Source organism: Gymnoscopelus microlampas (assembly GCF_963454915.1).
Source record: "Gymnoscopelus microlampas genome assembly, chromosome: 8".
Classification (NCBI taxonomy): Eukaryota; Metazoa; Chordata; class Actinopteri; order Myctophiformes; family Myctophidae; genus Gymnoscopelus; species Gymnoscopelus microlampas.
Genome location: NC_139945.1, coordinates 13,573,812 through 13,600,202, shown reverse-complemented (window position 1 = coordinate 13,600,202; position 26,391 = coordinate 13,573,812). Strand labels below are relative to the sequence as shown.

Here is a 26,391-nt window from a genome sequence, read left to right as displayed (position 1 = left end):
TAAATACAAACAGGCTCTTATTATACTCACACTGTATGAGAATAAAGGAGCATCTTTGGATGCCGCCTGTCGTTGATGTGATGTGAGAGCTTTAAATTAGATCAAAGTATAGGTATAAGTGTTTTATGTGTTATGTAATACTAATCTAAATCTGCAAAGTAACTAGTAACTAAAACGTTCAAATAATTGTAGTGAGTAAATGTATTCAGTTACTTTCCAGCACTACGGCAGTGTGTCAGTGATGTTGTGTTGTTATGGAGAAGTGAAGCGCCTCTCTCTCTCTCTCCTCACTCACTGTAACCTTGTTCCCAGCCTTTACTCATCTACGAAGAGAAAAGCCTGGTCACGACCTAATGCAGAGAGTGTCTATAGGGGGCGGGACTTCCATCGGACGCATTTCCCCCGGGAAACTATATTTTTCGACCAATCACAACACTCGTTTCATTCACGGAGAATGTAAACAGGTTTGCAAAGCGTCAATCTGGGAACCCGTAGCCAACTGAAAAGGAAAAACGGCGACCTCTGCTGTTTGTTACATGTCAGTCGGCTCTGGGACAATGACGACGTAGCACACGTGCGCAAGGAAACCCGGGGTTCTGGTCTGCCTTCAGCGCATCACTTCCGGTGGTGCGACTATGTTTTCATTCCCACTAGCAATATTTCTACACGGAACACTAACACCACTTCTCCCAGAGAACATGGATGGTTTTGGTTATACGCCCACTTGTTTCTATGATGAAAGAGCAAGTTAAAATGTGAATATCTTTCCGTGGTTTTGTCTGCTCCGCGGACGCTATTGTTAAATTAGTTTCGGTTAGTTTCGAGTGGGCCCACTTGTAGGTCAGTGTGTACGCGTTATGACGAACCTTCACGACAGATTCCAACGCAGAGCAGAATCTGTTCTTGAGAGATTAGCGAAGCGTCTACGTCATTTCCTTGGGGCGGTACTTCTGCCAAATTCCGGTATTTCCGTTTTAGACACTCAACCGGCAAGGTCTTGCCCAACGTGCACTCACTGGGTGTATCTCAGTGAGTGCACGTCATCTGAAATGTTTTACTGTTAGTCTAGTTTTAGTCGACTAAACATCATAACATTTTAGTCTGCTGAATCTACAGTTGATTTAGTCGACTAAAATGTATGTTGGCGGTGCCTTGATGGCGTTTTAATGGCTGATTTTACACTTGGTTGCATTCTGACAATAGCCGATCTACAAGCTCACAACGCGTCGCGCTGCGACGCGTTGTGAGCTTGTAGATCTGCTATTTTCAGAGTGCAACACCCACGAGCAACCAAACATAAAATGACTTGTCTTTTAGTTCTACTGGATCTTTCTCCACTAGTCCCGTCTAGTTTTTATTTGTCGATGAAATTATTATCAATATATTTAGTCTTAGTTTTAGTCATCATAGCTTAGTTTTTATTTTGTTTTTATTTTGTTTTTATTTTGTTTTTATTTTGTTTTCATCAGTGTAAAAAGGTAGTCGAAGAACATTTTTTGTCGTAGTTTTAGTCGACGAAATCAATTCTGGCCGTTACTCAAGGAAGAGCGGAACCCGGATATGCACTTCAGACGCGCATCGGGCGGTCTTTCCGTTTTTTTCCCATAACATGGGAGTGGATGGGACTTCCGATGACTTGCATCTTATGTGTGGATGCACCCACTGAGGGGATGAGATGACAGGAAGTACGTTGGGGAGGGAGGGATGAGATGACAGGAAGTACGTTGGGGAGGGAGGGATGAGATGACAGGAAGTACGTTGGGGAGGGAGGAATGAGATGACAGGAAGTACGTTGGGGAGGGAGGGATGAGATGACAGGAAGTACGTTGGGGAGGGAGGGATGAGATGACAGGAAGTACGTTGGGGAGGGAGGGATAGCACCCAACCACCCACATTCACACTGCCTCTTCCTCTGAGCTGAGATCACCAAGTAATTCCAAACTGTTGCACTTTGTTTTGTTCATGTTAGGGGTTCAAGGGGGTCCCCCATCAAAAGTAGTCAATACAGCATTGCAATCATTTTAACCACTTTAACTATTATTTTATACTTTGGCTATTCAAAAATAGCAGATATACAAGCTCATAACACATCACTTTGTGAGCTTGTACTGTAGATCTGCTATTTTTGAAAAATCTTCTTGCTTCTGGGGGTCCCTGGAACAAACATATTTTGAGATACGGGTCCACGGCCAAATACAGTACATATAATTGTAGGGGTCCTTGACAATAAAACATTTTGACCACTGAGCAACATGGGTTTTTCAGAAAGAAATGTAAAGGATTTAGAAGACATTTTTAGAATCTTAATGGTTCAGAAACACCTTTCATTATGTACAGTACCACACAGCTCAGACCTAGTGCTCTTAACTGACGATCCTACCCCCCCCTACCCCCCCCTCATCCCACGCAGGCGTGGAAGAAGCGCTGGTTCATCCTCCGCAGCGGGCGGATGAGCGGCGACCCCGACGTGCTGGAGTACTACAAGAATGACCACTCCAAGAAGCCCATCCGGGTCATCGACCTGCACTGCTGCGAGCAGGTGGACGCCGGGCTCACCTTCAAGAGGAAGGAGTTCCAGGACAGCTTCGTGTTCGACATCAAGACCTCCGACCGCACCTTCTACCTGGTGGCCGAGACGGAGGAGGAGATGAACCAGTGGGTGCGCTCCATCTGCCAGCTGTGTGGCTTCAACCAGTCCGACGACGCCCACGGTAAGAACACCCGTTTAAAAAAACGTGTCCTGTCTCACGCCGAAAATATCAGACTAATCGGCTATTTTCCGCATGCAACGTTTCAACATGAGTGAAGGAAGTCGGAGGTTGTGTATAGCAGTGGTTCTCAAACTTTTTCATGTCAGGGACCCCCAAATTGGCACTTATTAGCCCGCGGACCCCCATTCGAAAAGATAAGCCAGGGACCCCCATAAGAGAAGATTTTTACGGCTCTCTAGCAGTGATTCTCAACCATTTTAATTTGAAGGACCCCCAGTTTGACCTGCATTAAGCTATGGACCCCATTTAATAGCATCTCTATCTCTGGGACCCCAATTCATATTGTAAAATTAATGTTAATTTAACTCTGAGAGTGTACAAATGGAACCAAATGGACCCGTTAGGGTCCATTTGGTTCCATTTGTACGCTCTCAGAGTTACAGACCCATAAGGGTCCATTTGGTTCCTATCCATCATTTAGCTGGGGACCCCCTGGAACCCCTCAAGTACCCCTGGTACTTTGAGAACCAATGGTGTTGGTATAATATCGTAGCTATTTTTTTCATTTTTGAGTTTTTCCTGTAAATGTAATGCCCTACTTGATCATACTACAGCGTCACAAAGCCACGCGTTTTGAGTTTGTGGATCTGCTACTTTGGATGCTATTGAATTTGAATCCTGAAAAGTAACAGTTTTGGGCATAATACAAAAAAAAATTTGGGGGCTTTTTCTGCCTTTATTGATAGTATATGCAGTGATATTCAACTGGAGGCCCGCGGGCCACATCCGGCCCCAGCTGAGCTTTTATTTGGCCCCTGGAACACATTCCATATTCCAATGTACAATTTACGATTTAGGCATTTAGCAGACGCTCTTAATCCAGAGCAATTTACAGTAAGCAAGGTAAACATGACTTAATACATCAATTGCATAGGAAAAGTATTCTAGGTAAACCAATAACCATTGTCTAAATAATCAGTCTAAACAGTATACGGTAATATAAAAATACAAATAAATCTGTACATTGAAACTTTTTTTGTAATACTCTCTGATGATAAGTTCTTGTTTTCCCTTGAAAATAAATAATTTGTACAGAACGAAAGTAGCTATTTCTGAGTTTTAAGTGGCTGTTGTCCATTACACCAAAGGCAGAAAAGTCCTTCTGCATCCATTAGCTAGTTTTGATTCATTCGTCATCAATAGCGTCCTTGGCTGAATAATGGTCTAACTCTCAACTCATGGTTCTTGAAACACATCATTAAGAGCTTGTGCCCTTATCAGCCGGGTGCTCAAAAACATTTAAAAAAAAATATTTATTTCATACGAACATGTAACCACTTTCACCTTGCCAGCCTGCCTCCACTATACTCTTTCCTATTTTCTCAATATCCAGATCAAAGCCTGTGCATTAAAGGACCGGCACAGAAATGATCCTTTCAAATATCAAAATGCATTTATGCAGTATGAAGCATGCCCTAATTAGTAGTTACCATAATGGCCATGTGCCTCAGAGGCTCTATACATCTACGTATAATAGCACTATGCTAAGGTTGGCAAGGAATATCACTTCAAACACTAGCCATGTTTTGTATGGAGAATATAGGTTGCTGCCTTCAGGAAGGAGAAACGGTGTTCCAACATACAATAAGGTCAAGCTGAAGAGGTCCTTTGTCCATCAGACGACATTGAGGCTTAATCAGGAGTTTTAGGCCAGGGGTAGGCTGAGTGGCGGACATTGCTCTTGTCTATGTCTTTCTGTATGTATTTTAGTTTCTGTTTTTTTTTGTGTCATGTCAAATGTGTGTACCGTTTTTGTACTGTACTGATGTTGGTACCATAGGACAGATGACAGATCGTTGATCAACAATAACAATTATTCTACATTCTCTAATTGTGTAGCCTTCTTGTCAATTAGGTAATGCAGATGTTTAACAATAATGTAACTCTTGAGAGCATAAAATGAAACCAAATGGACCCATAAGGGTCATTGGTTTCTTTTTACACTCTCAAGCGTTATATAGATCTAGTAAGGGTCCATTTGGTTACCCAACTCTCCATCATTTAGCTGGGGACCACCTGGAGCCCTCTCAAGGACCACTGGTGGTCCCCGGACCACTGGTTGAGAACCACTGGTTTAGGAGATCATAGATGTTTTATGTGTTTTGCAGATTATATTATACTCTTAATTGGTAAGAGTCCAGCATGAAATGTTGTCATGTGTTGCACTTTGAACCCCCCTTCTGGGCCGCGCTAACATTGAAACACTTCCCTAGGACATTGTTAACCCATTGAGACCTGAAGCCGATTTTACATGTCTGCTAAATCTCAACAGTATTCTCAAAAACGTATGTTTCTATATCAGTGGTGCTCAATCTTTTTCATGTCAAGGACCCCCAAAATGATATGTTTTTGGCCGCGGACCCCCATCAAAATATTTTGTTCCAGGAAGCCCCAGAAGCAAAGATTTGAGTTAAAAATGTTTGCTTTAAAAATATATATATTCAAAGATTTGCACACATTTTCACGATTTTTCAAAAATAGCAGATCTACAAGCTCATAGCGCGGCACTCGGTGCCGCGCTATGAGCTTTTATATCTGCTATTTTTGAATAGCCGAAAGTGTAAAATAATGCTTTTTAGCTCAAATCTAAAAATGACACAGTTCCAGGTCTTAATGGGTTAATGTCTGTTTTAGTTTAACCAGATCACAGATACTGTAACGTCAGAGCTCAGATGACTTATGACTCGCCTGACTCTTGATCAGAACACACAACAACCTGCTCATCAGGAGCAGTTAGGGGTTCGGTCGGTGTCTTGCTCAAGGACACTTCTACAGTAACACAGGGTCGGGGGGGAGCCCGGGATCGAACCGGGGAACCTTCCGATTACGAGAACTAAGAGCTCTAACCTCCTAAAGACAGTTCTGCCCCCGACTGACTGTGACCTTCTTATGTTAACGTGTGTGTTTGTGTTCTGATCAAGATTCAGGCGAGTCATAAGTCATCTGAGCTCTGATGTTACAGTATGTGTGATCTGGTTAAACTAAAACAGACATTAACCCATTAAGACCTGGAACTGTGTCATTTTTAGATTTCAGCTAAAAAGCATTATTTTACACTTTGGGCTATTCAAAAATAGCAGATCTACAAGCTCATAGCGCGGCACCGAGTGCCGCGCTATGAGCTTGTAGATCTGCTATTTTTGAAAAATCGTGAAAATGTGTACAAATCTTTGAATATATATATTTTTAAAGCGAACATTTTTAACTCAAATCTTTGCTTCTGGGGGTCCCTGGAACAACATATTTTGATGGAGGTCCACGGCCAAAAACATATAATTTTGGGGGTCCTCGACATACGTTTTTCAGAATACTGTTGAGATTTAGGAGACATGTAGAATCGGCTTCAGGTCTCAATGGGTTAACAATGTCCTAGGGAAGTGTTTCAATGTTAGCGCGGCCCAGAAGGGGGGTTCAAAGTGCAACACATGACAACATTTCATGCTGGACTCTTACCAATTAAGAGTATATATAATCTGCAAAACACATAAAACATCTATGATCTCCTAAACCAGTGGTTCTCAACCAGTGGTCCGGGGACCACCAGTGGTCCTTGAGGGGGCTCCAGGTGGTCCCCAGTTAAATGATGCAGAGCTGGGTAACCAAATGGGCCCTCGTTAGATCTATAACATACATGTAAGAAGGTCACAGTCAGTCGGGGGCAGAACTGTCTTAGGAGGTTAGAGCTCTTAGTTCTCGTAATCGGAAGGTTCCCCGGTTCGATCCCGGGCTCCCCCCCCCCGGCCCTGTGTTACTGTGGAAGCGTCCTTGAGCAAGACACACCGAACCCGTAACTGCTCCTGATGAGCAGGCTGTTGGTGCCTTGCATGGTTTCGGTCGGTGTGTGTGAATGTGTGAATGTAATGCATATTGTAAAAGCACTTGGGATAAAGGCGTAACAATGCACCATTTACCATCATAACATCTCACTATACCAGTGGTTCTCAAAGTGGGGTCCGGGGACAAAATGTGTTTATACAGTATCACAATCATTTTAACCACTTTATCCATTTATACGTTGGCTATTCAAAAATAGCAGATCTACAAGCTCTTTTTAAATATCGAAAATGTTGAATCATTTTGAATTTCATTTTAAAATGCATATCAATTTAGGGGTCCTCCTTGGCACATAAAAAAATGAGAACTACTGCACTATATTATCGTTCTGAAGAACTATGTTCCAGAGAGAGTGTTGGAATAACCAAAGTTCTGCTTTAAAAGCCTAAAAATGGCTATTTATGAGCCATGTGAGATTGTGCGTTATGCTCATAAATAGAGTGACTAAGTGCTCAGGATTTTAGGCTGGGTCTGCCCCCCTCCTCCACAGACAGGGAATTCCCACTCGTTCTGGCAAAACACTGTCTCAGTGCAGACACTTGTCTGAGCGGGTCAGAATCACTGGTGGTGGATTCAAATTTATTTTTATTTTTTTAAATAGCAGATGTACAAGCTCGCCGCGCTGCGATCTTGTACATCAGCTATTTTTTAATAGTCAATGTATAAATGGATAAAGTGGTTAGCATGTTTGTGATGCTATTAGTATTAGTATTCATTGCTATTTAGTGTTTGTTCAGTAAAAGGAGTCTCCTTGTCTCTCCAGCTCTTTATAAAACAGAAAATGCATTTTCGTTTCAGTTTCAGTTTCATTTCCAATTTTATCCAGTCAGGATAGAGAAATCAATCAGGATATAGATTAAACAAGTGAAATTGGAAGTGATGACACTAAGAAATGAGCAGGAAAAATTGGAACTGGAACACTATAAAAATGAAGCTTAAAAGTGGGTACTTTCTCCTGATTGGCTGAGATTTTGACACCTACCAGAAATTGTATTTTCTGTTTATTAAAGAGCTGGAGAGACATGGAGACTCCTGTTACTGAACAAACACCTGAGTAACAGTTTTGTAGTACTTTTACTTAACTTGAGTATTTACTTTTTTTTATACTACTCCACTACATCTCAATAATGTACTTTTTTACATCTTTAATTTACTTGTTACTTCTGCATATGTGGATTATTAATGAAAAACATACATTTAACCACTTAAGCCCTACTTCAGCTCATAGATATGCTATTTTAAAACAGAAATCCGATAATTTTGAAAATATTTGAGAAATATCTGAAATGTTTGGAAAACTTTGAATAATTCAGATTCTTTTTTTAAAACATAAATCTTCTCTTCTGGGGGTCCCTGGCACAAAACACTTTCAGATGGGGGTCCTTGACATGATGGGAAAAGTTTTGAGAAGCACTGAGACAGAGGACGTCAGATAGACACCATACTGTAGGAAGGGCTCTCAAACAGAGACGCATGCTGGCCCGGTCACAGTCACGGCCACACTCTGTTAATTCACATATTCATCAAGCTCAGATCGTGACGCTCGTCTGCGTAAAGAAGACCTCACGTGGACACAGTGGATCAGTGTTCAATAGCTGACGTGTTAAAGAGACTGTGTGTGTGTGTGTGTGTGTGTGTGTGTGCGTGCGTGCGTGCGTGTGTGTGTGTGTGTTTGTGTTTGTGTGTGCGTGCGTGCGTGCGTGCGTGCGCGCTTGTTTGTGTGTCAGTACGTCGTGACTGAAGAAAAAAAACCAACATGGCTCGTTTCCAAAAAGCTGTATCTCGTGTCACACTGCCTGGAAAACCTTTTATGTCCAAAACTGTTACTTACTTTTTAGGAAATTGGAAGGGGGGGGGACGGACATGTATTCTAATGCAACCAGTGTTTTTTTGTCACATGCTCTTGTTAATTATTTTCATTGGACTTTTTTGGACCCGTTTTCGACCTGGTGTCCCCATTTTGGGCATGTCATTATTATAGGCATAAAATAGGGTAGTGTTTCTCAAAGTGGGGTCGAGGGACCCTCAGGGTTCATTGGGGGGGGGGGTTCCAAATGGACCCTTACGAGTCTGCAACTCTGAGAGTTATGGAGGTCCTTGAAATAAAAACGTTTGAGAAGCACTGAAGTGGGGCATTCATTATGGAAGGGAAAACAATTAGATGAAATATGGAGATGCAAGGTATCTGCCTGACAACAGCGACAAATGCTGTCCATATCCATATATATATATCCATATTCGGGGGAAAAACCTTCACAGAAAATAGCAGATGTACAAGCGGTAAGCATTAAGAGCTTGTAGATCGGCTATTTTCAGAGAAAATATTTCATGTAGAGTGAAGAGAGGGAAGAGAGAAGAGAGTGTGTCTGTGTGGAGCACTGCGACGGGTTGTGTTTAGGAGGGCTGGCCTGGTAGCCATGCACGTTGTGTTTTGGAGAGCTGCTAGCCATGTAGGTTGTGTTTAGGAGAGCTGGTAGCCATGCAGGTTGTGTTTAGGAGAGCTGGTAGCCATGCAGGTTGTGTTTTGGAGAGCTGCTAGACATGTAGGTTGTGTTTAGGAGAGCTGGCCTGGTAGCCATGCACGTTGTGTTTTGGAGAGCTGCTAGACATGTAGGTTGTGTTTAGGAGAGCTGCTAGCCATGTAGGTTGAGTTTAGGAGAGCTGCTAGCCATGTAGGTTGTGTTTAGGAGAGCTGCTAGCCATGTAGGTTGAGTTTAGGAGAGCTGCTAGCCATGTAGGTTGAGTTTAGGAGAGCTGCTAGCCATGTAGGTTGAGTTTAGGAGAGCTGCTAGCCATGTAGGTTGTGTTTAGGAGAGCTGGTAACAGCATGTAGGTTGTGTTTAGGAGAGCTGGTAACAGCATGTAGGTTGTGTTTAGGAGAGCTGGTAACACCATGTAGGTTGTGTTTAGGAGAGCTGGTAACACCATGTAGGTTGTGTTTAGGAGAGCTGGTAACACCATGTAGGTTGTGTTTAGGAGAGCTGGTAACACCATGCAGGTTGTGTTTAGGAGAGCTGGTAACACCATGCAGGTTGTGTTTAGGAGAGCTGGTAACACCATGTAGGTTGTGTTTAGGAGAGCTGGTAACACCATGTAGGTTGTGTTTAGGAGAGCTGGTAACACCATGTAGGTTGTGTTTAGGAGAGCTGCTAGCCTTGTAGGTTGTGTTTAGGAGAGCTGGTAGCCATGTAGGTTGTGTTTAGGGGTAACCGCCTTCCATTCCGACAGCTCGCCACTCCGACTAGTGGCTTCCGCGTGCGGTTAAGGTTAGGGTTAGGGTTAGGTATAGGGTTCGTTAATGTCGGAAAGGCGACATGTCGGAAAGCCGCCATGTAACCGTGTTTAGGAGAGCTGCTAGCCATGTAGGTTGTGTTTAGGAGAGCTGCTAGCCATGTACAGTAGGTTGTGTTTAGGAGAGCTGCTAGCCATGTACAGTAGGTTGTGTTTAGGAGAGCTGCTAGCCATGTAGGTTGTGTTTAGGAGAGCTGCTAGCCATGTACAGTAGGTTGTGTTTAGGAGAGCTGCTAGCCATGTAGGTTGTGTTTAGGAGAGCTGCTAGCCATGTAGGTTGTGTTTAGGAGAGCTGGTAGCCATGCAGGTTGTGTTTAGGAGAGCTGGTAGCCATGCAGGTTGGGTTTAGGAGAGCTGGTAGCCATGCAGGTTGTGTTTAGGGTAATTATTGTTCTTAAACTCTTTCATGTCAAGAACCCCCATATCAATATGCATTTGGTTGCGGACCCCCGTCAGAAAAGATAGTGTGCCTTTTTTTTCTTTTTTACAAGATTGTTTGAAAGTAGCAGATCTGCAAGCTCAGATATTCGTATAATAGGTTTAAAGTGGGTAAACTGATTTTGACGCTATCCTAACTAATTTAGCTGGAGACCCCCTGGAACTTTTGTCAAGGACCCCACTTTGAGAAGCACTGGTTCAGGAGAGCTGCTAGCCACGCAGGCCTCCATGTGGGAGGAGAGGAGAGGAGAGGAGAGGAGAGACCGTCCTCTTCTCCCTCAGAGGAGGAGGAGGAGGAGGGCAGAGTCTTTACAAGCCCTGAACGTCTCTAGTGTAGGGAGGGTTACTGTGCACTGTGTGTAGTACTGTGTGTGTGTAGTAGGGGCAGATGGTCTACATCAAGGAGGCGAAGGATGGAGGCCTGTGTGTTACAGTACTGTTAAAATACGAGGGTCCGTTTGGTTACATTTGTACATTCTCAGAGTTAAAGTAACACTGGGGATTTTGCTATGTAGGTTGCCTGTCTCTGTGTGCGTGCGTGCGTGTGTGTGTGTGTGTGTGTGCGCGTGCGTGCTGTGTGTGTGCGTGTGCGTGTATGTGCGTGCGCGTGTATGTGCGTGCGTGCGTTTGCGCGTGTGTGTGTGTGCGCGCGCATGCGTGCTGTATGTGTGAACAAGCAGAGCCAGCTGCAATGGGTCAAACAAGATTCGCCTTTGTGTTATAAAGGCTTAATTCATTAGTTTTTGTTGTCTTAATATCCAAGTTTGAGTTGTAGTTTAGGGTATTTTACAAGTGGCACAAAGACCGATCCAATCCAAATTACAGTACAGTAAAAAGCGAGAATAAAAACTTAGCTGTTAAACCGAAGCAGGGTTTCTCGTACAGCCTTAGCAAGAACTGTTGGCCACTTTGGTTGTGACATTTGTTCTGCGAGACTGAACAAGAATCCTATGCGTCATGAGGCTATTGTTAACCTGTGTAATTAATATCATTATAACTACACACCTGTGTTCAGTGCAGCTCTTGTTCATTTGCATTTAGCCGATGTCAGTGCTTCTCAAACGTTTTTTATTTCAAAGACCCACATAACTCTGAGAGTTGTACAAATGGAACCAAATAGGTCCATTTGGTTCCATTTTGTACAACTCTCAGAGTTACAGACCCGTAAGGGTTCATTTGGAACCCCCTCAAGGAACCCTGAGAATCCCTGGACCCCACTTTGCTCACTGTCGTAGGTTAGCCAATGTTTTGTTTAAAGATATTTTCTGGGCTTTTAAGCCTTTATTGATAGTACATAGTGTAGAGTAGGCATGGGCATTATTATCGATTTCTCGATATATCGCAATATTCTATTTTGTGATGCTGTATCGATACTCTAGGCCGTCATATCTTTTTTTGCTTGTGCAGATACAGGCTTTATGAAAAAACTTTCAAAGAACATATCACTGATCTGCAGCTACTCAATATGTAGTGTATATATATATACAATATGTAGTTGTGATATATGTATATATCGTAATATGTATCGTATCGCAATATATCGCAATATATCGCAATATATTGCGTATCGCAATGTACCATGATTTAATCGTATCGTGACCCAAGTATCGCGATACGTATCGTTTGGTTCGATTGGTTCTTGCCAATACTCATCCCTAGCGTAGAGCAGGGGTATTCAACTAGATTAGGCAGGGGGCCACAATTGTAAAATGACTTGAAGTCGGGGGCCACAAGACCGTGTTCTTGGGTTAACCGTTTGACTGTTTGTTGTGTGTGCTATATACAGTAGGACACAACAATGGCCATATTATGTCTATTATGGTAACTTATTAGGGCCTACTTCATACTGCAGTCATGCCTTTTGATGTTTGATAGGATCATTTCTGTGCCAGTCCTTTATAATGCACAGGCTTTGGATTTGGATATTGAGAAAATAATAAGTAGATGTTTCAGTGTTCTGTGCACGGGTCCCTGGCATTTGTGAGAAGAGAATTGCAGGCAGGCTAGCAAGGTGAAGCGCGTACATGTTCGTACAAAGGAAAGGTTTTTGTTTTTTGTTTTGTTTTTGAGCATCCGGCTGATAAGAGCACAAGCTCTTACGATGCATTTCATTAATAGTGGAGTGTTAGACTATCATTCAGCCCAGGGCACCATTGAGGATGACTGAATCATACTGTGTAAAACCTACAAGTGGATGGAGATGTAGAAGATGGAAGATCAAACAAAATCCACTCAAAACTAACCAATAGATAGATTTGAAAGCCACTCGAAACTCAGAAATAGCTACAAATGGATGCCATGTGATGGATGAAATGGACTGAAAACTCATCAGTTTTTTTCTTTATATATACCTATGGTACCTAGTAGGTACCTACAGTATGAGTGCCGCACTATGAGCTACTGTAGATCTGCAAAAAAAATAGTATTCGTGGAATATATATATATAGGTTTTAAAGTGATTTTTTTTTAACTCCGAACTGTGCTTCTGGGGGTCCCTGGAACAACATATTTTGAGATGGGGGTCCGCGGCTAAATACATATCATTTTGGGGGTCCTAGACATGGAAAAGTTGGAGCACCACTAATATAGCAACAAACATTTTTAGATATGCTTTTGGCCACAGAACCCCATCTCAAAATCTTGTTCCTTGTTTGTGCAAAAAGATTTGCACAAATCTTCAAGATTTTTAAAAAAAATATAGCAGATCTACAAGCTCATAGCGCGGCACCGAGTGCCGCGCTATGAGCTTGTATATCTGCTATTTTTCAATGGCCAAAGAAATCTTAAAATTACACAGATGTGTTCCAGGTCTTGATGGATTAAATAGCTGTCAGCAGTACAGTACTTTCTCTCATAGTTATTAGCCCCAGGTAACAAGAAGTGAATCATGTCTAACAGCACATCGTTGCCATGGGTATAATATGATTCACAATTTGACTATTAGTTTCCCTACCAGTGAGTCAGCGCACAACAATGCATCATGGGAGGTTCTGACAGGCCAGGCAAAAAATAACAATGATAACCCCCTTAAGCAACGAATAGGGAAAATAGCCAACCTGCTAGCTAGCTCCCAACGGATCTGCTAGATCTGCTTGCATTGTGTTGTTGTTGTGACTTCTTGGTCAGTTCATGGCAAACTTGGGTACCGAGAGCAAAAACTTCAGCTGAGAAACCACTGCTTGTGACACAGAGAGACAGAGAGAGAAGAAGTGATAGCATCAGCATATTTTCACAGAGCGCATTATCAATGGGGCTGAAAATAAAGTCTCCCTTTGTAAATAAAAACTCCTCTATATTTAGACCACTATGTTAAGAATGAGGAAGTGAGGTGCATGTGATGTTTTCCAACTAAATACTGTATGACCGCGGTCAGGAAATACAACCTCTCTTTTGACGGTGGCTTAACCCATTAAGACCTGAGGCCTATTCTACAAATGCCTTCTAAATCAGTAGTTCTCAAACTTTTTTTGTGCCAAGGACCCCCAAATTGATGTATATATATATATATATTTGGCCGCAGATCCCCATCTGAAACTGTTTTGTGCCAGGGACCCCCAGAAGAGAAGATTTGTGTTTTAAAAAAATGCATAATTGTAAAAAAGAAAATTCTAAAATAGAAGATGTATAAGCTCGCAGCACGGCACAAAGTGGCGCTGTGAGCTTGTAGATCTGCAATTTTTGAGAACCACTGTTCTAAATCCTAAGAGTTTTCTGAAAAACCTATGTTGCTATGTATATAGCTAACATCTAAAATGACAGATGCTTTCACTTCTTCATTTGAGCTAAAAAGCATTATTTTACACTTTGGCTATTCAAAAATAGCGCGGCACCGAGTGCCGCGCTATGAGCTTGTAGATCTGCTATATTTGAAAAATCGTGAAAATGTGTGCAAATCTTTGAATATATATTGTTTTAAAGTGAACATTTTTAACTCAAATCTTTGCTTCTGGGGGGTCCCTGGAACCAAATATTTTGAGATGGGGGTCCGCGACCAAATACATATACATTTTGGGGGTCCTTTACATGAAAAAGTTTGTAAACCACTGACATAGCAACACACGTTTTTTGAGCGGTGCAACCGCTCCTATAAGAGGGTTTAGGACCCATCCGTGGTGAAAGTTTTTCTTTCCGTTGTGAAAATTTGTCTTTCGCTGTGACGTCATGCTGTGGAAAACACGGCCATACTGGTAGGTGTGAAAGTTTTCACACCTATGCAGGACGTGCTGTGATTGGCTAGCGAGACACATGATGAAATTAACTTCAAACTTCGCAGACGCGCTGTGAAAAAAAAAAAAAAAAAACGAGATGAAGAACAACAACGTCAAATTAAGCAATTGCAAAATGCACTTAGCATAGCTAGACAAACACCAGACCAGAAAGAACTTAACAAGAAAAAATCACACCCAGTGTGAAGTGGGCGGTGTGTGTGGTCATCACAACATGACTCACTTTAAAAAAGGATAAATGACTTTTTTAAAGTCCATACTGCTATTCATAGGGCTGCACATGTGTCATGTGTTTCGCTAGCCAATCACAGTCCTGAATTTGCAAAGTCAGCCAATCACATTACAGTTAGTGGTGATGACACTAGCTGTAATGTGATTGGCTGATATGAAAAAAGTATCGATTTGCATTAACAATGGAAGGGTTAGGGGGTACACAAATGTTTTGGTCGGTGTCCAAAACTCACTTATAGGGGGCGGCTACACCGCCCCAAAAAAGGATAGAAAATGATAGACTCAGGAGGGTTGAAATAAGACATGCACAGACACAATTTGAGGACAGGAAGATGCAACAAAAGAGGGGGACCAAAAGAAATACAGCGAAATGAAGAACGTCTAGACAAACACCAGAACAGAAACAACTCAGTGAAATTGACGTAAAACTTTACTCATAAATAGCATCGCTCACTTCACACTGGGTGTGATTGTTTTTTTTTCCAAACTGTTAGGATTTAGAAGACATTTGTAGAATTGGAACCTCAGGCCTTAATGGGTTAAAGACATGAGGCAAGTTGTGGGGTTGAGGAAGTTTTTCAAGCTTTCACCAAATGACCCCAGTCTGTCTGCAAGGCTTCTTCTTGAAAACAGGAACAAGAGAGCGCTTTCAAGAAGAATAACAGATCCCCATTATTACAGTATGACCACGATACTGTATGACACGACGATGATGATGATGATGATGATGATGAGGTCTCGGCTCTCAGAGGGGGGACTGCAATCAGTAATACAGCTGTGTCATCATGACATCAATACCCCTCCCTCCCCACACCCACCCATTCTCAAAGCCACACCCCACTGACGCCAATATCAACAGCCCTGAGATTCATAACAAGACCTTGCTCGCCGTTTAACCTGCACCCGAGGGATCCGCACAGACGACACACACACACACACACACACACACACACACACACACACACACACACACACACACACACACACACACACACACACACACACACACACACACACACACACACACACACACAGGCGAAGCGTTTATTACTCACTCACTCCGTGGCTGTTTTTTTTTTTTTCCTAGTTCAAACATCTGGATGTGCCGCCTGTCACAGATGATCGTGTGTGTGTGTGTGTGTGTGTGTGTGTGTGTGTGTGTGTGTGTGTGTGTGTGTGTGTGTGTGTGTGTGTGTGTGTGTGTGTGTGTGTGTGTGTGTGTGTGTGTGTGTGTGTGTGTGTGTGTGTGTGTGTGTGTGTGTGTGTGTGTGTATGCGCGCTCTGGTGATCTACCGCCAGCTGGCCGACGGCGGGAGAATGACATCATGAGCAACAGAGATTGGTGGCGTGAAAAATCTGAGCGTGTGAGGAGGTGGCTCTTTTCTGACAAATTGATATTACGTCAGGGTTTTTTATGTGACGTTCCCCTTTTTTGTTTGATTGTGAAAGCACTATGTGGCAGTGGTGGAAAAAGTACTCAAATGTTTTACTTAATGTTTTACTTGTAAAAGTATCAATACTGCACTGTAGAAGTACTCTGTTACAAGTAAAAGTCCGGAATTCTAAATTTACTGGTATTGGCATCAAAATATACTTAAAGTACCAAAAGTAAAAGTACGAAAATGTTTGAAAATAGCCGATCTACAAGCTCACAACGCGTCGCAAAGCGACACGTTGTGAGCTTGTAGATCTGCTATTTTCAAATAGCCTATGTATAAAATAGTGCTAAAGTGGTTAATGTATGTTTCGTAATATCATAATTTATATCTGAAAAGTAAGTAGTAACTAAAGTTTTCAAGTAATTGCAGTGGAGTAAAAGTACAATATTTGCCTCTGAGATGTAGTGGAGTAGAAGTAAAAGTATTGGACATTGGAAATACTCAAGTAAAGTACAAATACCTCAAAATTGTACTTAAGTAAATGTACTTAGTTACTTTCCACCACTGCTATGTGGCCTGTTTTGAAAAAAAGGGCAGTGGAACTTAAACTATTTTTCATTCTTTTTAATATTATTATTATTGAGGTTTCAACGTGCTTGGCAAAATGTTGTTCCCTCCAGATGAAAGTGTAAGACACACTATAAAGTCTTATGTGTGATCCACTCACTCCACTGGTACTCAACATGGGGTTCAGGGACCCCCAGCGGTCCTTGAAGGGATTCCAGGGGGTCCCCAGCTGAATCATTGATATTTTTGGACCCTTATGACTCAGTACAAATGGTTCCATGTATAAACTCTCTGAGTTAAATGAACACTGAGGATTGTACAGTGTAGATTGGGGTGCCAGAGATAAAAAATCCTATGAAATGGGGGTCCGTGGCCTAATGCATATCAAACTGGGGGTCCTTGAGTTTGAAAATGTTGAGAATCACTGCACTGCTCTGCGAGCTTATTCTCATCCTACTGTACAAGGTTCTTACGGACCGAATTTATGCTTACAGTGAAATGCAAGCAAAGTTGTGATTCATGGAAGCTTGCTGTCAACATTAATGGATTAGGTTGAGTTCCTCCACATTTGTGGTGGCCTATTTTTCTTTTGTGTAGTCTAGTTTAGTTGATTTGAATCGCAAATATGCCCACAAATCCCACATATCTCATAAATCGTATGCTGTATGCTGGTTCAAAACATTTGAGATAAAGGACAGTGAAGTCCATGACTTATTTCCATTGCAGTCCCCTCACAAACAAACAAAACAAACAGCAAGGTTGACAGACCGTGTGTGTGGCAGTCAATCATATCTAAAATAAATAAAAACAATTTATATGCACACAATGAAGAAATCGTATTAACCCATTAAAACCGGCATCTGTGTCATTTTAGATTTTTGCAATGGCTATTCAAAAATAGCAGATAAACAAGCTCGTAGATCTGCTATTTTTGAAAATGTTTGAAAAATCTTGAAAGTGTGAGAACTACAGTACTGATTTAGAAGGCATTTGTAGAATCGGTCTTAATGGGTTAACCTATTGAAATGTGTCTCCATTACCAAAAAGTCTGGGTGTTTTTGGGGCGGTGTAACCGCCCCCTATAAGTGAGGTTTGTACACTGACCAATCCTGCACCGTGATTGGCCAATAGTCTACAACGCTAACCCTTCCACAGTCAATGCAAATCTATACGTTTGCAAAGTCAGCCAATCACATTACAGCTAGTGTCATCACCACTAGCTGTAATGTGATTGGCTGACTTTGCAAATTCAGGACTGTGATTGGCTAGCGAAACACATGACACATGTGCAGCCCTATGAATAGCAGTATGGACTTAAAAAAACCCATTTATGTTTTTTTTAAGTGAGTCATGTTGTGATGACCACACACCGCCCACTTCACACTGGGTGTGATTTTTAGCGGCGCTAGCCGAGCGGATCCTGCTCTATACCTGACTTTGTCCGTGTTCACCGTCAACGTTCTGATTGGTCAGGTGCGTCAACAAAGTGATTGGTCAAGCTTCACGTGACACATGGCTATAAACAGGGGTGCACATAACTTTTTAGGTCTGGTACGCAGAAGAGCACCTGGACATGTGACTTGGTGCGCATGGCGCCCGTCCCGTTTTGTCAACGGGGGGGGGGGTTTCAGCCCGTCCCGTTTTGTCAACGGGGGGGGGGGGGGTTCAGCCCGGACAGTTTTGTCAACGGGGGGGGGGGGGGGGGGGGGGGGTTCAGCACGGTGCCCACCGGACAGTTTTGTCAACGGGGGGGGGGGCGAGAAAAAAAGGACGATCTGCTTCTAAACTCCGCCGATTTTCGCCGTTTTTTTTCTCACGCTGTTAGATAAAGCCCACAAGGTTGGTGCCCGGTGCTGCTGCGCTGATTTTATCCGCCAGATTGGGACGTTCACGGCATATTTTGCACCATTACGGTGCGTTCATCATCGGTGACGAGTGCCTCTAACAGCCGCTGCTGGCTGCGTGCACGCAGCGAGGCAATGCAAGGCGACGCGAGTCATATAATCTCTACCCCTCCGCCTAATGGCTGTACATGGGGCCGACGGGTGCTTTAGAGTGATTGTGTGAGTGTGGCTTCAGGAAGTAAATTCCTAGCCTCGATCTCCAGGCTTTTATTTTTTATTTTTGCTAAAAAATAAAAGCTTGGAAATTCCTGTCCCAGCTGTTGGTGCGCAAAAGCGCCTCGCGTTGCCTGATGTGGTGCGCATTTTTTATTTTGGGTGCGCATGCGCACCTGCGCACCAGTTATGTGCACCCCTGGCTATAAACACATTATAAACACATATCGATGACAAAATGTATCAAAGGCGCCGCTACCTTCACACAAGGTGTGATTTTTTTAATTTTATTTAAATGTTTTCATTTCATCAAACAATACAATTTAGTGGTAAAGTGAATTTTGGTTTCCAAAAGTCCTGTATTCAGTAGAACTTTCCATTGTCTTGGTGAACGGAGGCAGAGAAGACCAGTGTTTCTCTTTAACAAAACAAAGGGGCAGATAATAAATCAATAGCGCTCTCAGACACTGTGTCCATTTGGCAGGGAGGAGGTTTCTCTCTCTCAAATAACAGAGATGGAAAAGAACAACACTTGCCAACAGTATCACATAGCCAGTCCTGCGTCTTTATTTTTGGTCGGGATTTTTTTTTTGACAGCTAAGCAACAAGCATTTCCAAAACAACAGGCGTAGGAAGTGCAGTGGGACATGATGACTGAAATGTGTTACAGCCTTTCATTAACCCATTAAGACCTGAGGCGATTCTTTAAAAAAATCTAGATCCTAACAGTTTTCTGAAAAAAATATAAAAAATATTTGTTCACGATTTTTCAAAAATAGCAGATCTACAAGCTCATAGCGCGGCACTCGGTGCCGCGCTATGAGCTTGTATATCTGCTATTTTTGAATAGCCAAAGACATCTAAAGTGACACAGATGCGTTCCAGGTATCAATGGGTTAAAGCACTCGGAAGCTACATTCCTTCATAGCTTGGATGTGTATGAAATATATCCATACGCTTAGTAAAATAAACCAATATGGATTTGGTAAATGCAAACGCTTGGCTTTCCGTAATTCTATTATTAACACTAGGATTTTCCGCAGCAGTGGTTCTACTGGGTCTACACAGGCCAGGGAACCTAATTTAGCATTTAGCATGATTTCAGGACCAGATTCAGTCAAAGTGAAACCAATAATGTAGTTCTGTTCATGTAGAAATGCAGACTTGGGCTTTGGCTTAATGGAGAAGCACAGAAATCAGGCACGGTCTTTGGCGCGTTCACACTGGCAGATACAAATCTACATTTAATCTACCATTAACTTTCATTCAAGTCCCCACCCCCCCCCTGGGGGACTCCGGTCAAGGTTTAAGTAGGACCCCCAAACCCAAACACCGGGGTAGGGTTTAAGTAGTTAGAATTAAAGTGATTGTGATTTTTGTTGGAAGCTCTGTCTGTGCTACGTGTTTCTGTTTTGTTGATATTGTATTAATGGGATTTATTTATATTTCAAATTATTATTTGCCCCCCCCCCCCCCCCCCCCAAACCTCTATCCCAAATGAATACGTATTTCGTCGTGCCAGGGACCGCCATGCAAGATTTGTTTCAAAAAAAACTTTTTCAAGATTGTTTTGATGCCACACGTGAGCTTGTAGATCGACTATTTTTCAGGTGGCCAATGTAAAAGTGATTGAACTGATTTTGATGCTACAGTATATGAACTAATTTAACTGGGGACCCCCTTAAGAATGGGGTCCTTTTGAGAACCCCTGCACTTTCCCACCCATGCTGCATCTCAATTCCACCATGTTTGCAGTTTTCTAATAGCATTGGCTCGGGTTTGGGTTATGCTACTCCAGTTGAGATGTTTACGATCAATTAATTTCCAACAGATGCTCTATTAACAAAAAAAAAGAAAAAGATAATGACTCCAACATGGACAGTGAAGAGCAAACAGATGTTTTGTGCATTTTTTGGAGGTTCTGAGCTTATAGACATAAACTGTTGAGCTCCCTCTCTCTCCACAACGCCGCCCATAAGAGCCCATGTCCAAGACTCTCGTTTTTAACCACCTGAACCCCAGCCAGCAGCACCCGTGTTCTGGGGGGAACATTTGCCAAAAATAAAACACAATAAAATGTATTTCGGTCTAAAATGAGTTAACCACATATTCAGAATCTTCAAATACTTAATACATGTCTATCATTCAAGGCTGAAATGTATGTGAAAAGAATGCATAAACATCAAGTCTAGGTTTATAGTTCTCCCTCCATTACCACTGTTGTTAACACAACTTAAGCCCTGTTTTATATACTAATGCTTACACTTTGTTGTAAATGGTGCGTTTAAAATGGTGCATTTATATAACGCCTTCATCCAAAGCACTTTACAACGAGCATTACATTCATTCATTCATTCATTCCACCCATTCACACAAATTCACACTGACGACAGAGGAAACCATGCAAGGCTCCGACCTGCTCAAGCGGGAGCAGTTAGGGGTTTTTTAGTGTCTTCTTGCTCAAGGCTCCTGTAACGTGATAATTCTGTAGGGGTACTTCCCAAAACCGTCAGCTCAATCTATGCATGTCATATCTCAGTTTGTACCTCTGTTCCTTAACTTGCATTGGAAACCTCATTATGTCCAAAACTGTTACTTTTCAGGATACTTGTAGATCTGCTACTTTTGATGCTTTTGTGTGACGCTGTAGGGTGATCAAGTAGGGCGTTCATTTACGGGTAAAAAAAACACAAAAAGTCAGAATATGGAGGTAATAGGTTTATGCCCGACAGCAACGATATGGAATGAAAAAACGACATTTTCAATCAGGGACGTGCACAGATAGACTCTAGGTGGTGCTAGAGCACCTGCCCTTTGCCCTCTTGACCAGAAGTGCCCTTTTGAAAATTAAAAAAAAAAAAAGTTTTTTTTTTTTCAGTTTACAGCAGGGGTCTTCAACAGGGGGTCCGGGACCCCTAGGGGGTCCTCAGAGTTACTACAGGGGGTCCGCCAATTCTTTATGTGATAGGATTTTTCTTTTTACCATAACCACTCGAAACCTAGCATCCCTTTTCTGAGGAGAACTTTAGCCAAAAATAGCAGATCTACAAGCCCACAACGCCTCGCGTGTGGGCTTGTAGATCGGCTATTTTTGTCAAAGAGGTATAGGTGTAGAGGGAAAAAAGAGCAGACCAAGTCAACAAAAAAAAGTATAATTTACTTGAGCACCTGCCCCTCAAAATGTCTGTGCACGCCACTGTTTTCAATGAGCCAGGAGGTGCTGTGTCGTGTCACATATACCTTGACTGACAGACTAAACAGTCAGCCTCATTACAATAGTGCTGCACTCGCATCATGCAGCTCAGCTGAACATATAGTTAGGTTGAATACTATTTATTTATGCCCAAATATCTAGGGATGCAGAGACGTATTAATTATTCACTGATGGCCTAATTGCTAATGTAGTGTAGTGCAAATTTCAGAGAAATTTCAGTTCACATGTTGGTACAGCCCTGTTATTATCACCAGCTTTATACACGACAAACCGTAAACAATGAACTAAACCGGACTGGATGCATGAGGGGGAATAATAATGACACTGATAGGGGCCAGGTGTAAGAACTGGAGACAAAGGATGAATAAAGAGACCAAAGAAAACGGTTGCCCTGCCACACTGAGGTCATGTCACACTCACTTCCCTTTTAATCTGCTGTTCTGGCACACAAATAGCCTGCATGCAAGGCTGGGGGGGGGGGGGGCAGTGTGAGTTTAATAGTGTTTATCGTGGCTGTCAGGGCAGAAACCTCATAACTCCGTATTTCTTTTTTTTTTTTTTTCCGTAAATGAATGTCCTACCTGGTCATCAATACTACAGTTGCACACAAAAGTAGCAAACACATCCGATCTACAAGTTCACAAAAGTGGTTAATTCTGTCTATAGATATTGAACCAATTTATTGAATTTATTAAAATGTATTTATTTGATGATAAAAGGAAAGAATACATCATAGAAGAGATATAAACAGACAGAAGGCCAGAGATGGGAAGAGAGGCAAAGAGGTAGAGAGCTAACTAACAAACAAACAGAGTGAAATAGAGGCAGAAAGAGAGAGAGATGGAGGGAAGATAGCAGGTGAGAGATATTGTGAGAGATTGAGCTAGCTAGCAAACAGATAAATGACAGAAAGAAAGAGGGAGAATGGAACCCAAAGAGAGAGTTAAAGGAGAGATAGATGGGTAGGATCAGAAAGAGAATGAGAACCAGAAGAAAGATGGGCAGAGGAAGAGAAAGTGGTGGGGTCAGAGAGGACAAACACAGACAAATAGGAGGAGGGGGGGGGGGAAAGCATCTTGGAAACGAAGGAGAACATTTTCATATAAAGGCCTCTCCTTAAATAAATCTACTCCTGTGCCGTGCAGTTCGGCAGTGTGAGGCGCCGGGCGTATTCTTTTATTATTGATGTGCACGTGTTTGCCTACGCACCTGCTCTTAAAGCTTTTATTCTAGGTGTGCGAAGTGAAAATAGCAGATCTACAAGCTCGCCGCGTTGATGGAAAGTTTTGACTTTTATTGTTTAAACTATTTTTTTTTATCTTCTGAAATAATTCATTATATATATATTTGTTTAATTTAGGATATTATGCGTCCCATAATAATTGCTCCATGACCCAAACATGGGTCCCGACCCCACTGTTTGGGAAACAATTCCAGCTCACGCCAACAATTCCAGTGCATCCCCTACCACAGGGGTCTTCAACGTTTTCAGGCCAAGGACCCCCTAGCTGAACGAGAGATGAAGCAGGGACCCCCTCAATATCGTATCAAATTGTGTTTCAGATAAACTGCTATTTTTCCTTCTACACCTACTGTATAACTCTTTGCCAAAAATAGCCGATCTACAAGCTCACAACGCCTGTGTTGTGAGCTTGTAGAAAATAGCCGATCTACAAGCTCACAACGCCTCGCAGCGCGAGGTGTTGTGAGCTTGTAGATCTGCTATTTTTGGCTAAAGTTCTTCTCAGAAAAAGGATGCTAGGGTTCAAGTGGTTAATGTAAAAAAAAGAATCATATCACACAAAGATTTGGCGGACCCCCTGTATTCACTCTGAGGACCCCCTAGGGGTCCCGGACCCCCTGTTGAAGACCCCTGCCCTACCACTTACAGCAATGCATCAGCTGCAGGCCTCCAGCTACTGGTGGTCAGTAACCAAGTACATTTACTTGAGTACTGCATTTTTGAGTGTCTGTACTTTACAAAAGTACAAATATTGTACTTTTGACTCCACTACATTTCTAGGAAGGGGAAACATATATTTTGAAGTATTACACGGCTTGGTTGAATGCTCGATTCTGATTGGTCAGTCATCGGTCATTATTTCTGGATAATGACCGATGAGCTCAATAACGGACCGCTGTGTAATCAGAGACTCAGAACACCTGCTCATATCAACCTGCGCTGCTTGATTTAATGCTTTATCCAACATGACAGCCATGTAAACAAACAACCAATGTCATTTACAACTAAACGTTGCTCTCAAGAATGTTTTTGAAAACATTTGAAGTGAGAAATAGACGATGCAATAACCGAAAAGTGATTCTATTTGATCCACTACACTTCCTTGTTTATCGTGGCGCAACAACGGGGGAATACCAAAACGCTCGCCCCAAAACATAGTTGCCCCGGGGCAAATCCGGCGGTATTACAGGCAAATCGGCAGCAAATAGAATGGGGGGCGAGTGTGTTTTGGGGCGAGTTTTTTTCCATTTCGTCATTTGTTTTTGCGAGGCGAACTTGTCCGCCCAGCCCAATACTTATGGAATACTTTCATTGCCGTAAGCAAGGAAATACTTCGTTTTGTTGTTACTTTTGGGTAAATGTACTTAATGTATTTATTAAGTAGCCGTGTAATAAGCGGGATAATGCATGGGGAGGTAGTCATTATTGAAATTTAAAGCCCGAATGCATTATCCCTTGCTTAACCACTTCAAGGCAGGGTAAGGGATATTTTTGGGGGGGATACACGAACCACATGATCACATTGCGGCGAGATCAAGGAGTGTGATAACTCTCTCTGTTTAACTGTGTAACTCTGGGTCTGAGTTAGCCTACTGTATGTGGTTCATTTTAGACCATAAAATCATGACAAAATAAGGTAATAAAGTAGAAAATTAAAATGCTCATTGCAAGTTATCTGAACTCAAACAGACATTCTTCAAATTGCTTAATATGGTCCTCCCCAGCAAACAAAAAAAACAGCAACTATTTAATTTTGAACAAAGACGAGCATTCATATTTTGGGTGAAGAAGTTGGAAACGCATCACTCAACTGACTTTATTCAATTACTTGAAAATGAATTTGATACGGTGTTACAGTGACCCAGTCGGTAGCGCTGTCGCTTCACAGCTAGAAGGTCCTGGGTTCGATTCCCGCCGGGGACGCTGTGGGCGCTGGGGTGCGTGTCCTCTCCACCACGTCATCAGCGCCCATACCCTAGGGGGGGTTGGTGAAAGGGCCTACTCTGTGTGGAGTTTGCATGTTCTCCCCGTGTCTCCTAGGGTATAGGTACTCTCACAAAAAAACATGCAGTAATCCTGGTCACTGTACTGCCTCCCCCTTTATAGCCGGGGCGCCTGATGGAGGAGAAAGGAACTGGTTGGAATAACGTGTTCCTTCCACGCGCTACGTCCAACCGGGGAAACTCCCCCCTGTCAGGTGATGAGAAGGCTTGTTAGCTCTCATACATTGAAGGAGGCATGAGCTCGGCTCTGGGCTCCCTAGGCTGGCAGGGGGAGTGTAACGCCCAGGATTACGTAGACAATTGGCACTGGGTGGAAAAGGGTTGCAAAATTATGGGGAACAAAATATTCATATTAAAAAAAAAGAAAATGAATTTGATTACTTTTCTGTCAGATCGATTAATCAATATCTTTTTGATGGATCGTTTCGGCCCCTATTTAGCAGCGGATCAAATATCGCTGATAATATTATTCCTTTGAAGATCCAATGTTGGCTGCTATTATTGGATCTACTGCACTGGTTCTCAGCATGCGTCCTTGAGAGGGTTCTCAGGGTTCCTCCAGCTAAATGATTGATAGTTTAGGACAGTGGTTCTCAAAGTGGGTTCTGGGGGGGGGGGGGGGGGGGGGGTTCCAGGGGGTCCCCAGGAAAAGTAGTTAGTAGCACAATCATTTTAACCACTTTATCCATTTAAATGTTGGATATTCAAAAATAGCAGATCTATAAGCTCACAGAACGTCACTTCGTGCCACACTGTGAGCTGGTACATCTGCTTTTTTTTACATGTTCTGAAAAATATCCCGAATGTTTGGACATTTTTTTAATAATGATTTTGATTTTTTTTAAACAAATCTCTTCTGGAGGTCCCTGGCACAAACTCTTTCCAGATGGGAGTCCGTGGCCACGTACATATCAATTTGGGGGTCCTGAGAACCACTGCTGTAGCACACAGACAACAACAAAAACACACACATTTTTATCCTCTCCCGCTTGCTTCCATCGCACCCTCAAGTGCATCACGCTCACGTCTGTCTGCTTATTCCTCCCCCAAAGTGCCCTTCATGGGCATTGATTTTAGTTGAAATAATGAGCCCTTGCACAGGCCAGCCAGGTCAGGTTTCCACTGTCTTGTAGGGAC

At 42.5% G+C, this 26,391-nt stretch overlaps 1 protein-coding gene across 1 annotated transcript in view; it reads left to right on the top strand.

The window, feature by feature from the left end:
• gab2 (GRB2-associated binding protein 2) overlaps nt 1–26,391 on the top strand; it is a 129,179-nt gene that overhangs the window by 57,840 nt on the left and 44,948 nt on the right. Inside the window, exon 2 of the mRNA XM_084064389.1 lies at nt 2,411–2,711. Within this exon, the coding sequence (XP_083920515.1) occupies nt 2,411–2,711 (301 nt within the window). The remainder of the gene's footprint in view (nt 1–2,410; nt 2,712–26,391) is intronic.